The sequence below is a fragment of the Rhinolophus hipposideros genome (assembly GCF_964194185.1).
Source record: "Rhinolophus hipposideros genome assembly, chromosome: 11".
Lineage (NCBI taxonomy): Eukaryota > Metazoa > Chordata > Mammalia > Chiroptera > Rhinolophidae > Rhinolophus > Rhinolophus hipposideros.
The window spans coordinates 1,993,284-2,010,688 of record NC_138057.1 but is presented as its reverse complement, the minus strand read 5'-3'; the positions used below and the strand labels follow the sequence as shown (position 1 = coordinate 2,010,688).

Sequence of the window (17,405 nt, the reverse complement as noted above, 5' to 3'; positions counted from 1 at the left end):
ATAAGCTTATTCTCTAGCATTTGGGTGTAAAGCTTGGTATATTGCTATACAATCTATCTTTATTACATTGCTTAGGTCATCTATAGCCCTTTTTATTTCCTACTTGTCTTTTCTTGGACTAAAAGTTCCAACCTCTTACTCTTAAGTGTTATTTCCATTTTCCCTTGAATCTCTAACAGTATCTGTTTTGTGAGTGTGGGCTGTGATATTCATAACTGATATATATCATTTTAAATTTCACCCTTTCGCAATACATGCGTATCTATTGGCCTGAATTCTACCTGTGATATCAGGATTACTATCTTTTCCTTTTGTTTCCATTTTTATGTTTAGCCTTTCTGAGTCATGGAGTTTAGGTTTGTCTCTTGTGTATTGCATACAGTTATATTTTGCTTTGTGAATCAATTTGAAAATTTTTCTTGGGAGTAGAGATTAAGTGAATGCACATTTACTAATGATGTTTGGTCTCAAATCTTGCTGTTCAGTTGTATTTGCTGTGTATTAGGTGTTATAGTTTATTTTTCCCTGTATGGGGTCTGATTTATTTTTAAAAGAATCTAGGAAGGTTTGTGTTTGGCTCTATGAGTTATCGTTCTACTCATAACTTCTTGTAAGGTCCTTAATCCCTTTTTCTTAATCTTCTAGCATTTCCTTAGTCAGTTTTAAATATCCTTGTACTATGATTATCTATACAATGAGCTTATTCTGCAGTTTTCCCTCTCCTTTTCCCTTATTCTATGAGTGCCATTTCTACTTTGTTAAAGTATGTTACATTTATATATTCTTCTTCCACGTGTCCCATATCTAGTCTTATATCTAATTACATTCATTGCTCATATCTGTCCTTTGGATAAAATTTCCCCAGTTATTTATTGAGTAGATGAAGCTGTTCCCGAGTAGACTTCTCAGGAAGGGCTCACATAGTATTGACGTCTAATTTCAAATTGTTTTTCTATAAACTTGTTACTTGAAAGACAGCTACTCTGGATATAAAGTCCTTGACTCACGTTCGTTATTTTGCCTTGATGTTTCAAAATGCTGCTTCACTTCGGATGTTTATCTCGCATGTTTGTGTCCCGTCATCCTCAGGCCTCCTAGTCCCTTTTCCTCTTTATCAGTGAGTAAGGGAAATGAAGGGTGAGTAGTCTCTACAGCTTAGTCCGTACTGTGTGTACTGTGTGTACTGTGTGACATCATCCTAAGGACAGTCTTTTGGGAAAATGGAGATACGCAGATTTAGGTGGCCACGATTATCCTCAAACATCTCTACTGGGACTAAGGTTTTATGTCGCCAAGGAAAGATGGCATCAGGCTCATGCATCAGATTATTATTGTCTTATTTCATAGATTTTTAAGATGCACCTTTCCCACCCACATTATTATCTCTGATATTGAAATGCATCTTACAATTGATGTCACAATACAGATAGCAGAGTTGTTTTCTTTGGTGGTTCATAAAATACACACACATGGGTCCAGTTAGCAGAGTTCTGCATTTGAAGTACGGCTATATTTTCTGTACTTGCCTCTAAGCCCCACCTTTCCTGAGCTGGAATCACTGTGGACAACAAAAAGGGTGCAGTCACGTGGTCCCTTCCTCCCGTGGGCAGCTGTGGAGTGGCAATGGGCTTGCAATGTTACAAACACTGCTCACCACAGCACTGCCCTTCCCCACGGAGGGCCATTACAGAGCACTGCAGAACCCTGTTTCTGAAATTTGTAACCTGCTTCATGTTTGAGAGGACTGTTTGTTCCTCAGCACTTTGACTCATTTTTATACAAATTTAATGTTTCTAGCAGGTATTTTTGGTGTTGTACATCACTGGATTGTGGTCACTCTACAGTTCTAATAAAAACTTTATTTTTGGTTATTCTTGTTTAAAATGGTGTGTTTCAGATTGAAATTAAATAATGTGTCTTGTTCCATCATCTTTCCTAAGAACTTTCTTTCAACCTTTCAAGCTTTCAAAGTTACTTTCAATAGAACTTTTAAAAGTGGCAATAAACAGTTAGATGTTGCAATTTTGACCTTTAAAGTATAAAAGTACCTGAAAAGTTACTATCCTCATCCATTTAAAAGTAATGATTCTGAGTTCTACTGTGGCCAAGGCTTAAATCCATAGGAACCTAGGAAATTTCAAATACTATACACTGAAGTACTAAAAAAATTAAATGAGTATTTTCTGAACTCCCATCTCCCCACAAAAGGTATCATCCTAGATTTGCAAAACAGTAAAATCAAGACACTATTCTGTTGAATATATCACATATACAAACAGACTCAGCAGGAATGTAGATTTATTTCATTAAAAACAAACAAAACATTCACCGCCCCCCCCCCCCCCCGCAAAGAGAACTGTATCCTTTAAAGCAGCGGCAGCGGCGATCACAAGGCACATATGTAAGAAATACCTCAAGCAAAATCGAAAACAAACATTAAAAATTAGGTTATTTAAAAAGATGGTGAACACAAATTACAAAAATGACATTTTTAAAGTAATTTTATTCTTTTACTTTTTCTTTAATAAGGAATAATGGTGTAATATTTATGCGACATCTGGTAGCACATATCACAGACATTATGCGACCTAACATGGTTTACTAAAGGAAAAAAACAGCTAAAGTACAGTAAAATTTTTATTTTTAGTGCTTTATATCATTTTTGCATATTTGGAATTAATAAGCTGAAAAGAAAAAAATCCTCTTATTTTCCTTAGCTTAGAGAAAGCCTGTGGTTCTATGTCCCTAGGCAAACCCACTATACAGAAAAGGAATACATTCAGATAGTCTAAGATATCGAGGATGAGTTATATTTTGCGATCATCACAATAACCCTCTTCCTAGAACAGATTAGACATCAACACACAATAAAGGTAAAGGTCAATTATATTAACATAAAAAAGTATCAGATTTAAATTATTGCTCACTTAGGAAGTATGACTACTCTCTGGTTAGGGGTGCTAAGATTAGCTGTTAGAAATGGGATAACACCAATATTTAGTGGATATAAAAATTCTAGGATTCTAATATATTATAATGAAAAGTTGATAATAATTGCACAAAAAGTGTTCCTTTATATATTAGCCACCACTGAGCTTCACGCAATGAAGACTAAAAAAAGATGTGGCTGACTCAGGTCTTCAATGATACGACAGTTTGTATCCCGAACACTGAAGTGCCCCTCTGAGCGGTGATACCACAGCTGTTTTCTATGAAATCTTAAGGAGTGCTTACAGAACCTTCACTAGTAGAGGGGAGAGAAGATAAAATGAAGCTTCATTTTTAAACAACAACAAAGAATATAAAATAGTAGTATAATAAAACATTTAAACAGTACTAAACAGCACAATTTAAATACCAGTTATATGCTGACATTAGTTTTCCTTTTTTAAAAAAATCAGCTCCTGGGCCTTTAGATGTGTTCTTTGTAAAAATAACCAGCATCCTTCTCCTGGTCACACAGCAAGTCAACACCCACAGCGCCTGGCAGCAACGCAGTCTCCGAGATGGCCCCTCGCCGCCACTCCCGGCGACACTGGCCGACACTGGCCTGTCCACACGTCGTGCGGCCCCCAGGCCAGGGCTGACTACAGCAGGACTGTCCGGGCCACCTCCTTGATCGTGGAAGCAGCTTTCTCCAGTTCCTCTTCCGTTTGTTCCACTGTGACCACAACTCTAATGCTGAGAAATACAGGACACAAAAATGCATGGGTCAGCCTGCCACCTGTTGTGTGACCAAGCTCTACGGCAAGTGCTGACCTGCTTCCTCAGTTCTGCGGCAGGACAGGGCAGGGCAGGCTGTGGTGGCAGGGACCGTGTCCCGTAAGCCGGAAACACTATCAATCCATTTACAGAAGCGTGGGGCTCCCCACCTGGACGCCAGCGTGTGTCTTACTCGAAGTGACCCTGCAGTGGGGCTCTTGGAAACTTGGTCTTTTAACTAACTGACTGCTCCAAGCAGTACTAGGCCCAAAGCAAGAATTCCAATTTCTCAAATTAAAGAATTGTCTGGTTGTTCGTATTTATAATTTGGCGAGTCATGCTGGAAGGTGGGTGCCCACCACTGGTCTGACATCCCCATTCCCCACGCTCGGCCTACGCCTTACCTGCTCCTGGAAGCCTAAGTCCTGCCCAGGCCGGAACTAGCCACGGCTTCCCCTTCTGTGACCTCACTCACCCCGTGCCAGGACCCCGAACATGGCTGCTTCGGGTGTCCACCTCCTACAGCGACACTAAGTGCTGAGAGGGCAGGACCAGGATGTCTGGTTAAATCCCGAGTCGGGGTCGCATCCCCATGCAGGGCTCCCGGGATCCCTGGGTTTCCTCCACCATGCTTTATTTCCTGGGTGTTTTGTAAGTGTTGGTGGATGAAGTGCCACAGTGGTGCAGCTATAGGCGGGGCAAGCATCGCGGCCGGCTACCCTGTGGGACTGTCACCTCGTGGGAAGTGCTGGCAGAGGTGCCACCTTCGGGACACACTTGGTGTTTGTGATGGAACCCCCACTGCCCTACTTCCTCCTTGGGGTCTCAGCCACTTCTTTGAGTCAACCAAGAGGGCACTGCGAGTCCTGAGAGGCTTTTCAATCAAAATCTGAAAACATCTACTTTAAGAACAGAAGACGAGTGATATACTGTATTTTAAAGACACACTTTCTTCCCAGCCCTGGGACTGCCTTCCAAAAACTGAAAACATGATACGTTTCATACAGACTTTAAAGCACAGGAAGGTAAGGTCACACCTGAACTTCTACCAACCTTGGAGGAGGGAGGCACTTCTCTTCCTTCTCCAGGTAGCGCGCCTGGGTCAGTGCGATGCCCCTGTTCATGCACTGTGTGGAGACAAGGAGACATTTACACGGGAGGGCAGACACCACGGCGGTGATGGTGGGAGGGGTGGCAGTGCACCGAAATGCTGTCCTCAGCAGCAGCTCTAACTCACTTCTCCAAGGCTGGCTGGCAGGAGACAGAACTAAAACAGCACCCAGCCCTCGTAAGCAGCAGCACGGCTGTGCGGCCTTCCTGCAGTGATGGAGGCGTGTCCTGCCCCATCCTGCACTGCAGCCACTGAGCCGGGTGGCCCTCAGGCACAGTAGGACGGCTAGTGCCACTGACAGACTGAAACAGCCACAGGTAGGCAGTGGGCACCATTCGGGACAAAGCACAACCAGCACACAGGGCCAGTACCAGCCAGGCCTGCAGGCTGAGTGAGGCTTGGACTGAGAGTAACGCCCACAGAGCTTTCCAGGGAGAGACGGCTCATTCACACACCAGCCACACCCCAACTCCCTTCCATGCGCTACCAGGCAGAGGACTCGGGGGTCACACAGCTTTGCGCAGCTGCCCAGACATTAACCACCTGCTGAGGCTTTTTTTAAATGAAAAATTCTCTATCGAAATAAAACTTAAAAACCAGGTCATGGTAGTGGGTTACGGGGGTTTCTTTTTTGGGGTGATGAAAATGTTTTGGAATTAGACAGTGACACCGCACAACCCTATGAGCATATGGAAAACCACACAACTGTAGACTTTAAAGGGTGACTTTTACAGTATGTGAATCATATTTACAAGCAGGTAGTGGTGTGAAGGAGAGAACAATTATCCCCGTGCGGCAGGAAGGTTCTTTGCTGGAAGCGGGCCACTCTGTAAGCTGCGAGGCAGGTTTTTCTCTGCTAGGACAAGATGGGAAGCACCAGCAGGCAATGACGATGGACTTGTGCCGTGTCCAGTTTCTGGACACATACCTGGGGACGTTCACTGCTCCTGCAGACGCCTGACTGTTTCTAGCCCCGCTTAGTCAAGGAACATTTTTATAAACCATCCCTCAGTGTGTAACAACAGTATTTTGTCAAGCAACTCAACAAAACTTCTCAGTTCTATAATGCTTAAACAAGGGTCATAGTTCTTTTCTCTTTCTTAAATATTGAAAACAAAAAGTAGAGAGGCGTGGAACAAAAGATCTTTAAGATGGAAGCTGTGGTAATGCACAGAAACAGGAAGAGTTCTCTTCCTTCCTCCAAATGCCATCTGCAGGCAGTGCGTCTGCCCCCTCAGAGGCCCGTTCTCTTCTCACTCAGCTCTCAGGACGATTTCCGGGAGACCGCCACACGAGCGGGGATCTGAGCTGTGCACAGACTCTCCCTTTCTCTTTTACTACCGTGTTTCCCCGAAAATAAGACCTAGCCAGACCATCAGCTCTAATGTATCTTTTGGAGCAAAAATTAACATGAGACCTATTACTATATTAATTATATTAATATTATGTTATGTTATATTATATTATACTATACTATTATAAAGACCTGGTCTTATCTTATATAAGGGTCTTATATTAATTTTTGCTCCAAAAGACGCATTAGAGCTGACGGTCGGCTAGGTCTTCATTTTCAGGGAAACGGTATGAGGACAGTCTATGGAAGTGCCATGTGTGAACACTGCGCCATGGCCTTACCGGCCCTGTGTCTCTGCACAGCAGCAGGAGACCGAGGGTGTCTTGTGAGAAAGGAGCAGAGGATCTGGCATGCGGCCGGCAGAGAAGACCCACGTCCCGCCCACACACAGCGCACGTGCAGAGCACTGTCCCAAGGGCCTCAGGGAATGGCGGTGTCACACGCAGCTCCAAGGCCTGTGCTGCAGTAGCTGCATCCGTCCTATCACTGGGGCGATCCAGTTCAGGAAACAAACTTGCTGTCACATGGAGGCACTGAGATTAAATGGACTTTCACAGCTTGTCTGTCTGGCTTCTATTTATCAACTTGTTTCAGTATCACGTTTGTGTAAGAACTCTAACCCCAAGGAGGCTTACCTCCTTTGTATCTGTGCACATTTAAGGAACATTACAAGAAGAACACCGAGGCAGTTAATGTGGTCTGTGGGACGTATGTCCTTTTAAAGAGCCTGTCTTTGTTCACGTTTGTAAAGCGGTACCTGAGGGGACACCTGTGTCATTTCCTTACTCAGCCAGGTGAGTCACTCCGGCTCAACTGTTCATAATCTGACATGTTCCTTTAATTAGGAATCTCACATTCTGGGTTTGGTTTTACTTCGGAATTTTAAGATGACTGATTCCAGAAGGCCACAACTGAAGCCCTCCAGGAGTCGTCATTCCAGGTGACGTGGTTCACGCCTCGTAGGAGGAGGGATGCCCAGAACAAGCTGTGAAGCCAGAGGCTGGCAGCCACGTGACCGGGCGAGGGCCCGACCTCCATGAGCCCCAGTAGGGCAAAACATGAGACAGACGGCAGCATCCCAGTTCCCGACACTGGGCAGCAGGGTCCCGGGGAGGAGCCTTCAGGAGGAAACGTCATCGGGAAACAGAATGTAGCCCGCTTTCATCCTCAAATACATACACTGGTACCTCGGTTTTCAAACATAATCCATTCCGGAAGACCATTGAGTTCTGAAACGTTGAAAAACTGAGGCACGGTTTCCCCACAGAAAGTAATGCAAAATGGATTAATCTGTTCCAGACCTTCAAAGTCAACCCCCAAAACTGAAAATTTAGCATGAATTTTACTATCTAATGATACCACAGATACATAAACTATACGGTGTTCGTAAACTGAAATGTTCATCAACAGAGACGTTTGAAAACCGAGGTACTACTAGATGTATTTCAGATTCAGGTGAGAGGCAGTGCCACCCAGGCACACACACTCAGAGCTGCATGGCCACTGGACAGCGTTAGCAGCAGGAGGAAGAGGAGCAGCACGAGGGAAGTGAGGGGAGGGGACTCCAGGAGATGCAATGCTGCGGGACAGAAGAGGAGTGGTTTTCCCCAGAGAGCTTTTCTTGGTTAGAGCTGAGTTACAATGAGTAGTAAACTGACTTTCAGATGATAAAAGATATTGAAATGAACATCCCAAATTAGGTATAGTAACAAAGTGGTCTTCCTTCCTTCCTGGCGACAAGAGTATTATGGCCTGTGTCTGAGCTACGTTTGGGTTCACCGCCTGACAGTCTGGTGTTGCGTGTGGTCTACACAAAATGTCCCCATCTACATGTGAGAAAGCCTGGAGTTGTGAATGGGTTTCCTGGAAGGCTAGTGATTCAGAGCAGAAAAAAGGGTATTTAAACCCAGCGGCAGAGAACATAACACCTTCAGTGTGAGCTAAAGCCAGACCCAAACAGATGAGCTGCGCCTGTCGGGAGACGCATGATGTGCTCAGCTGGGCCTCCAGACATGGGCAAGACTGGGCACCACACCAACTCCACGCGACCTGGTTACACCCAGCCCTGAGGGCAAAGAGCCTTCTTAAAAATGACATAAAGAAATCGCTTGGATTCAGGGGATGGGTGGTATGGGGAGATTCACTTGGATAAGTAGATACTTACTTGATTTACAATTTCCTGAAGTAGTTTAACATCCTTTTCTCTTGACCTAGTGCTTTCTTCTAGTTGCAGGTGAAATGCTGGAGAAAGGGCCTCCCCCACCACTTTTAATCCAGAAATGCTGAAGAAGGGAAACACACACACACAAATCAAAGCGTAAGTCCCTTCCAGGATCAGGTATCTCCCATGCAAATAATGTTACAGAGTCTGCATTAATGACTGAGCTCCAGAAACCATGATTTTTATGGGAAACACCCTGTGGTGGGATTCTGATTCCGACAGGGAGACAAAATGCATGCGCTGGGCAGTGGGCTGTCCCCAGGACCCCCGCCATGTTGTTTCTGTGACACAGCTGGGAGGAAGGCGCCCATCCCGGTGGGTACCTCTGGCTCTCACTGACTAGGAAGCACGGGAGCCCACGCTAGTCTCCCACCAGGAGTTCTGCAGGCCCTGTCACTGCCTCTCCTCATCTGTTCACTCCCGTTCGTCCGCTGCCGGTGTCAGACAGACCTGGGCCAGCCCCAGCGCCACTCCTGAGCCTCCTTCATCACCCACTTAGCACAGGCAGGGGTCTGCACCATCGCTTTCTATTACTTACTCTGTGCTTCCTTCACAGACTACTTACTACCACTGATAACATTGTTTCCTTGATTATTATCTAAGTCTTTAGTTTCTATCTTGTCTTTTCATAAATTATAGGGATGATTTCTGGAATTGAAAATGTTGTAATTTGACTTCAACAATATGTTCATATTGAAAAGTTTCCTTCTTATTTGCCTTTTTAATTTTAAATTTTACTTGAGTTAACAATTTTCTTCTTTCTTAGGATTAACAGCACAGAAATCTGCTGTTGCTTAGGTAGAAACATTTCTGTGAGGGTGAAATCCTCTATTTTCCAATGATTATTACAGATGTCATGAGAACTGTGGGCCATATTATTTAGTCAGGTTCATTTAAAGTCCTTTTTGTCCTATAATAAAAATACTGTTTGATTTCTGATCTATCTCCTAGAATACACATGGTAATACATATTTATTTGAAATTAGGCTAAACATTTTAGATTGCTTTCATATAGTTTGTTTCACCTGGATCTTTCCCTTAGAATGAAATGAGCACAGAAAGCACTTGGTAGCATATCTGATTCCTCAAATATGTTTAGGACACAACAAGGTTTTATTGAATGACGGCCACATGACAAATGTCATGTGAGGTACTGGGAGCCAACATCATTTAGCTTTCAAGCCACACCTGAACAATATTCGTTTGTGTCTCCTTTCCTTCAATGTAATACACCATGTTATGATCTCTAAATAAACCAGGCTACAGATCTGAATCATGGAATCTTAGTCTTCTGGAATGTGGGAGAACCTTCTAGGTTAGTTCTTTTACTAACGTAGAAGCAAAACGATACGCTTTCAAAACCCATATCCTAGGTGAATTTTGCATATGTTAAACTTGTACACAAAAAAGCACCATTTGTTTCTAGGGCATGTACTCTCATGGGAGACTTAAAAACTGCTTCTCAAACAGCATTTCATATGAATTAAATGGCCTGGATTTTTCCTAATACATACAAGGCACCTGTAGCCCAAATGAGCCTGTGCTTTGATCAAATGGGCTCATCTCACATGGTGGGTAGGACAGGCTGGTGGGAGAAAGAACGAAACAAAACGCCCTCTCTCTGGCTGCTGAGGGTCAAATGAAAGTGTAACCAAAACCAAAGGGACACAGAATTACAGCTTGAGTTCAGAAACTTAAAAGCTGTTTCAGGGCCTATTATACTTTTTAAAGAAAAATTTGGGAAAGGAAAATGGGCTCAGACATGGTCTGCATCATGTGCTTAGTCTAGGGAGAGGGTTGGACACCAATAACTAGCTGCTAGAACTTAGGAATCTTCCCCTTTCCAGCAAGGAATCAGACTAGGATAGGCTGCTAACTTCTCCCAAACGCAACCTCAGAGATGAGAGGAGAGAATCACTGACTAGAGGAGAACTAAAAAAAAAACACAAACTACTTAGAAGTGAACATTGAAACTACTGTCATTAAAAATTTTTATCTTTTAAATGTTTATTGGAAAATAAGAAATAAAACCAATAACCTAAATGTAAGAAGCTAAAAAAGAGTAAGAATACAATTTAATGAAACAGGAAAGTGGAAAAACAAAGAACAAGTCAATGAAAGAAAGCAAAATATGGTAAATAAGCAAAATTAAAAATAATGAGTTAGGCAAAATTCTGGAAATATTATCATCAAAATGCAAAAGAATGAAACAGAAAAAAAAGGGACGGGGGAATAACGTAGATACCAGAGAGATAATCACAGACTATGCCCAACGGAAAGGCCCTGAGCCTAGAGAGCCTCAAAGGGGTTGGGCTGCCCAATTTGGAAAAAACAAGTATCAAGCCTGGTGTTACCAGTGGCTTCAGAAAGCAGGAAAAGTGGAACAACAGCTCAGTCATTGATTGACGCTACCAGAACATCGATTCCTAGGTTACATAAGGTTGCATAAAAGAAGTTATAGGCCCATTTAAACTGTAAGTATGGATATAGAAATTCAAATTAAAATATAAGCTAACTACATCTAAAATGCAGAAAAGTATAATGTAATCAAGTAGGAGTGTAGTCAGGAAGGCAAGGATGGCTCAACATCACAAAATAAAAGTCTCCCAATCTAGGAATAATTTGATAAAGACCAAAAACCCGTCGTATAATGTTTTATGCTTAATAAGGAAATACTTTTATATTGGGAATGAAAGAAGGATGTCTGCTATTACTGCCACTGTTCAACAGAATATTACAGATCCAGACCAATGCAATAAAAGAAGAAAAAGAACTAAGATTAAGTTCTTAGTGGCCCTCCTCAATTAAGAGGGAAGAGAAAAACAATACTGCAGATAATAGGATTCTATGTGCACTGTTATAACAGAATGAAACAAACTACTGGAATAAAGAGCTCAGAAAGACTGCTGGATATAAGATCAGTTTAGAGAAAACAGTACCATTCTTATAAATCAGAAATTAGACAATATAAAAGACAACCTCATTCATAGCAGCAACAAAGTCTACAGCATATCTAGAGATTACTCTTAAAGATCCTATGAAGATGCAGTAGTTTTAGGGAAATTTTTAAAAATTCCATTCAAGGACCCAAAGGAAAACTCAAATAAGTGGATGCAAATTCCCTACACATCAATCAGAAAACTTAATGCAGTTACAATTAAAACTCTAGTAATATTTTTGGTGGAACTTGAACTAACTGCAAAACTTACATAGTAATAAAAATAGATAGTTATAAAAACAGTCTGAAGATTGAGCAAATAAACCAATGAAGTGAGAAAAAAGAGCTGAAAACCAGATTCAGGTATAAATGGGAAACTGGCATATGAGAGAGACCAACCAGTAGAAGAAAGGATGTGGTGTTTGGACATTAAGAAACTGATTGCACTAGTATTAAAACAAATGAGACATTCTCTAGCCACCATCCCATTTCTCTGTTCCTCTTACTGTGTTTCCCTGAAAATAAGACCTAGCGGGACAATCAGCTCTAATGTGTCTTTTGGAACAAAAATTAATGTTTAAGACCTGGTCTTATTTTACTATAAGACCAGTTATAATACAATATAATATAAAATATACACCAGGTCTTATTTTACTATAATATAAGACTCGGTCTTATGTAATATTAAGACCAGATCTTACATTAATTTTTGCTCCAAAAGACGCATTAGAGCTGATGGTCCGGGTAGGTCTTATTTTTGGGGAAATATGTAACAGCAAAACTCATCAAAACAGTTATGTGAGCTGTGTCCCATTTCTTTTCCTGGTTTCTCCTGAACCTGCTTCTCCATCAGGCTTTTTGTACCCACTGCTCCCCTGAAACTGCTCAGCAAGTCTCAATAACCTCCACATTATGAACTCAAAGGCGCACTCTCAGCACTCCCACCCGGTCTGCCAGCAGCGGCACGCGACGTGCTGACCTACCTACTTACACACGTCTCTACTTAGCATGCAGGACCCTGTGTTCTTCTGGTGTGCTTCTCCCTCACTGGCCACTCTTTCTCAGATTGCTTGGCTGGCTCCTGACTTCTTGACATTGAAATGCTTGAAACACTACCTATATGCAAGTGACTCAAAATGTATCTCAAGCTCAGGTCTCTCCCTTAAAGTTCAAACTGTGTAGGTTGGTGCAAAGTAACTGCGGTTTTTGCAATTATTTTTAACCTTTTAAACCGCAATTAACTTTTGCACCAACCTAACATATCCAACTGGTACATTCTTCTTCATGTCTGATGGCATTTCATGCTTACCATATCCAACACGGAACTTGCCCAACAAACTAACTCCTTCCAACAGTTCTAACCACTTCACTTACTAGCAACTAAATCCAGTTCCTCAGACCAGAAACCTTAAGTAAGATGAAGCTTGAGTCTTCTCTATATCACTCACCCTGCACATGAACTTCCAGCAAATCCAGCTGGCTCTACTTTCAAAATATATACCAAATCCAAACCCTTCCCACTGCTACTACGAAGGTCAGAGTCACCATCATCCTTTGCACACAGCACTGCAACGATCTCCTCACTGATCTCCTTGCCTCTGTCCGTGCCACCATATAATACATAATCCATTTTTTTTCACACAGCACAAGAATGATTTGGCTAAGACGTAAGTTCAGTCACGTCATGCCACTCCTTTGCTTAGAACCAAGTCATGGCTTCCTGTTTGGGCCCTGCATGCCCTGGCCCCTGTTATCTGACCTTTACCCTCCACTGCGAGTCCCCGGTTCTCCCCTCTTACCACATTGGCCTCCTTGTTTCATTTCCTGTTCCCTCTAAACAACTAGATACCCGTGCAATGTGCTCCACACCTGCCTTACTGTGTGTGTGGCATGAGGTGACTGCGGAGTCCTCCACATGGAGACACTGAGTCAGCCAGTGGGCCTGAGATCTGGAAGCCTACAAGGGGGACAGAGTGGGGATACTAACTGTGCGTTGCCCATGTCCCTGTGTCATGGAACAATCTGATGCTCCAGGGGAGGAAGAATGCCATTCTCCAAGAAGGTAACAGGGAAAAAGAGGGCCACAGACCAAGCCCTGAAGAGGATGCTAAAAGAGAGGCTTCAAAGACCAAGATGAAGCAAGTGAAAGACATGGAAGAAAGCCAGTGTGGTGTAACAGCATTCAGGAAAGAAAGGGCTGTCGGAAGGAAAGAGCGCTCAGCTGTGCTGAGCCCAGTGAGGTAAGGAGGGCAAGCCCTGAAGACGGTCGCTGGAGCTACAAGGACGCAGCCCTCGGAACCTCCACAGGAACAGTCTGGGTGGAGTGCAAGAGTAGAGGCAGCAAACTCAGCAGTTTCATGGGTAACTGAGAGCAGAGGGTGTGGTGAGAGCACAAACAGTTCTGGAGGTCAGCTACAAGGAGAAGCAGAGCAAAGGGCAAGTTGCTAGAGGGAAAGGTGGGCCGTGGAAAGAGGAACTGAGAGCAGAGTGTACCTGAGTGCTAGTCACATGACTCAGGAAAGGGGAGGGACACAGGACAACGGAGCGGGGGCAACCAAAGGCACTAGCCTTTAGAAAGAAGAGCTGTGATGGCTGGAGGAACATTTCTTTGGCTGTAACACAAGGGAACACTGGTTCGGATACCTGTATGTGTACAGGTCTGTTAGGGAACATGAGGGAGTTCCCAAGTGACAGCAAGAGGCAAGACTGTCAGCTGAAAGTGGGGGGGGTGAGACAGAGGGTGGGGGATATTGGAGAGATCAAAGGGTGTGAAAGAGATGCGGAAAGTGAAGGGCTGGACTTAACAAAAGAACACATGAGCACTGCCAGACAGAATGACACACCAGAGGGCGGTGTTCCTGAGTTACAGAGACTCCAGTGTGCTGGCCGTGTTGGTGTATTAATGCTTCATAAGCCAATGTAACTGGAATCAATACAAATAACATCTCTCTACCATAAATCATGTAAGAACTTTGTTACTATGATGCAGACACACCCAGGACTTTAATTATTTCTGCCCTTACTTTATCGGGAACAGCTGTGACTGCTCATTTTTTTAACTATCCTTCTTTTCTTTTAGGAAAGTTTCTACTTTCTGTATTTGGCAATGGGGAGAGGCCAAAGAGTCATGTTTCACCTTAGGCAAGGCAAAAAGAAACACTTTGGGCAACGTGACATCATTTTCTATAATGCCACAATTCTGCCTGAAAATGTCACCAACCTCAATTTTTTTCTCAACTCTAGAGGCATCTTAAAGAAGTACTCTTGTGTAGTTAAAACAAAGACAAGCAAACTGCTCATAAGGTTCACTTCAATTTCACTTTCTTTTTCTTGTGTTAACTTAAAATTTAGTGATTATTTAAAAAGTAACGTGGCCAGTACGAACACACTGTCATCTAACTACATAGCATATAATCATGTCCTTTAATTCGTACAGATGTGGAGAGATTCTCCAGTGTTTATGCTGGTTATTTCAGGTGGTAGCACGTTGGGTTATTCGTTATTTTCAACCTTGTATCTTCTAGTCTGCTATAATACCTTATTAATAAGCTTGTGTCATTTTTAGAAAAACAAAAATCATGATTCTTTAAAACAAGGACCCAACAGATGAACAGACGTTCATACATACACATGTAAGTGAACTGAGTTTTGGTTTCATAGTTGCAGTTCAGTGAAACTGACCCAAGTCTACCAAATATACTTAAAACCAAAAAGATGGGATTCAAAATTTTTCATTAGTTGTTTTAATGTGGTACAGACGAACTTTAAATTAGTTGAAAACATATAAAACTTACCCTTGTAAAGCTTTATGAATTCGTTTGCACTTTTCCTTCAACACTGCAAAAATACCTGAATGAAAAAAATATACTAGATAGTTCAGTTGACAATTGAACAAAATGGGGGTTAGGGTCGCTGAACCGCCCCCCACAGTTGAAAATTTAACTCCCCCAAAACTTAAGTTGTCCATCGGTATTCACAGGGGACACCAAAACCCACGGATGCTCCAGTCCCTTATATAAAAGGACAAATCAGTGCACAGAGTCAACTCTCTGCATCTTCGGACTTCCATCCATGGATTGAAAATAGTACAGGTATTTATTGAAAAAAATTAATGTTACAGATAAATGGGCCCATGCAGTTCAAAGTTGCGTTGTTTAAGGGTCAACTGTGTATTTGGAAAATTTGATACTACTAGTCTATTTTTAAAGATCCAGTTCAAGTTCATCAATGTAAAATGTGGCAAATCCTTCTACATACTAATAACAGAAATAGACAGCCAATAACTCCTCTGAAGGCCCAAGCTTTCGTCCTTGGCACATGCTGACACCTCCTCACTCCACTTTCAGCAAACTCTGTGAGAGATTTTTTTTTTACAAGAAAACAATGGCTCTTGTTCTTATTAACACTCTAAATAATCTCGCTAAGAACAAAAGGGTACACATATATTTCTTATTTCTGGATCTTAAACAATTTGGTCAAAGACAGAGACTGTAGTGCTGTTTATGATCTTTTACTCAAGGAAAATTCAAAATCTAAAATATCTGAGCAGGAAGGGGGAGGGCCAGGCCATCTGAAGAGCAAGCACATGGCTACGCAAACAGAAGAACTCACTTTTCCTGATCCTCTGAATTACAACCAAAGTGGAAAATTTAAAATTCGGAAATACTAGGCATGGTCTGTTTCTCCAATTCCATTTTAGGCTTGGTGAGGGGCACAACCACAGCCAGTAGCCACATTTTAAATTTAGGCGACGTTGCCCATTAAGTAAGCTTTAACGGTTGGTAAATAGGTACCAACTGGTGATTCAAAGGCAGAAGGGGAAATTAGACAATAGTTATAAGGTTATATATAACAAGAATTAGCAGCACACTTCAGCGAATTCGGCCCAAAACGACAAACCAAAGACAACTGGCCCAGAGTTGGGCCCTCCTCCTTTGGGCATCTCCACCCACCCAGGGAGCCGGGTGCTGTGGCTTCAGCTCTGGGGACAGGAGAAGCTCTAAGCTGAAGCCTCAAGGCAGGAGCAGCTGTTTTCCGGCCCAGGCCAGAGCTTTGTGTGATAAATCATTTCCTCTGCATCATTCCTCCAGGAGGCACACCAGCAGCCGGCTGACATGGCCTGCAGGGTCTCTGACCTCTGGGGTTTGAAAGCTCTACCTGGATTCTCCTCCATGATGTTGAGTGCCTCAATCGCAGCGGCAGCTAACAGGGGAGGCAGCGAAGCTGAGAAGCAGTACCCCTGGCCAGAGAGTCGCTGAGGAGAAAAAAGGAAGTTAAAAACATAAATACATTTCTCTTTATTTTTTGGCTAGAAAATCTAAAAACACCAAATCTCTGCTTTGCCTACCAAATAGTATGTACAAATGGTGAGGCAGTAACATCCAGGCATTCCTAAAAGTCATACATGGAACAAAACACTACTTTTTGAAAAGGGAGATATTTTCTAAATGTAAATCCTGAGTGATTCTTTAACAAACCAACTTTTAAATAAAAATTGTGTGGTACACTAATTGTAAATGAAATTTTGTAATCGGAAGTTACATTGTGAGGTGACCAATGGAGCAGTGAGTTTCAGTTGTTGCTTTTGTTTTTAAAAAGAACCTACCTGATGGTCAATTACGAAAGACCTGCCACAGCAGAAACCCCCAATAGAAGCAAGTGAATTCTCCATGTTGGCACTGATAAGATCAATGTCATCGATCTGCCAGAGAAGAGGGACAGTGACAATTACTCAATTGCAAAAAAAAACAAGACCAATGTCAAGCCTACAGACAAAATTTCAGCACTAATAATGTCAATTGGATTCTACAAACTACTTAACGTGAAAATAGAGGAGAAATCACACAAAATCTATTGTTAAAAGAACTGACTGATGTCTGAAAGCGTGCCTGAAAGTCTCACTTTATACTTTTTGCGATTTTATCATGCATTAACAATTTATATACAATGGAAGAGATAAATTAAAAGATGAAATTTAGTACCAAAGCTGTTTGATACTAAACATGTTCAGAGGTACAAACTAAGACCATTTCCTGACCTTCCCCGCAGAAGGTGCCTGAGGTGAATACTTTATCCCTAC

At 42.5% G+C, this 17,405-nt stretch overlaps 1 protein-coding gene across 2 annotated transcripts in view; it reads right to left on the bottom strand.

The window, feature by feature from the left end:
* Positions 1 to 2,280: 2,280 nt before the first annotated feature.
* The window catches only part of SPTLC1 (serine palmitoyltransferase long chain base subunit 1), a 61,839-nt gene continuing 46,714 nt past the window's right edge, over positions 2,281 to 17,405 (bottom strand). The window contains exons 10-15 of one of the 2 annotated variants that reach the window (XM_081067545.1): positions 16,932 to 17,027; positions 16,484 to 16,580; positions 15,121 to 15,175; positions 8,332 to 8,449; positions 4,756 to 4,829; positions 2,281 to 3,681 (exon numbers count right to left, since the gene is read on the bottom strand). In XM_081067545.1, coding sequence (XP_080923671.1) covers positions 3,588 to 3,681; positions 4,756 to 4,829; positions 8,332 to 8,449; positions 15,121 to 15,175; positions 16,484 to 16,580; positions 16,932 to 17,027 — 534 coding nt within the window. In that variant the 3' untranslated portion in view covers positions 2,281 to 3,587. The remainder of the gene's footprint in view (positions 3,682 to 4,755; positions 4,830 to 8,331; positions 8,450 to 15,120; positions 15,176 to 16,483; positions 16,581 to 16,931; positions 17,028 to 17,405) is intronic. The other variant, XR_013994555.1, reaches the window with a different exon arrangement.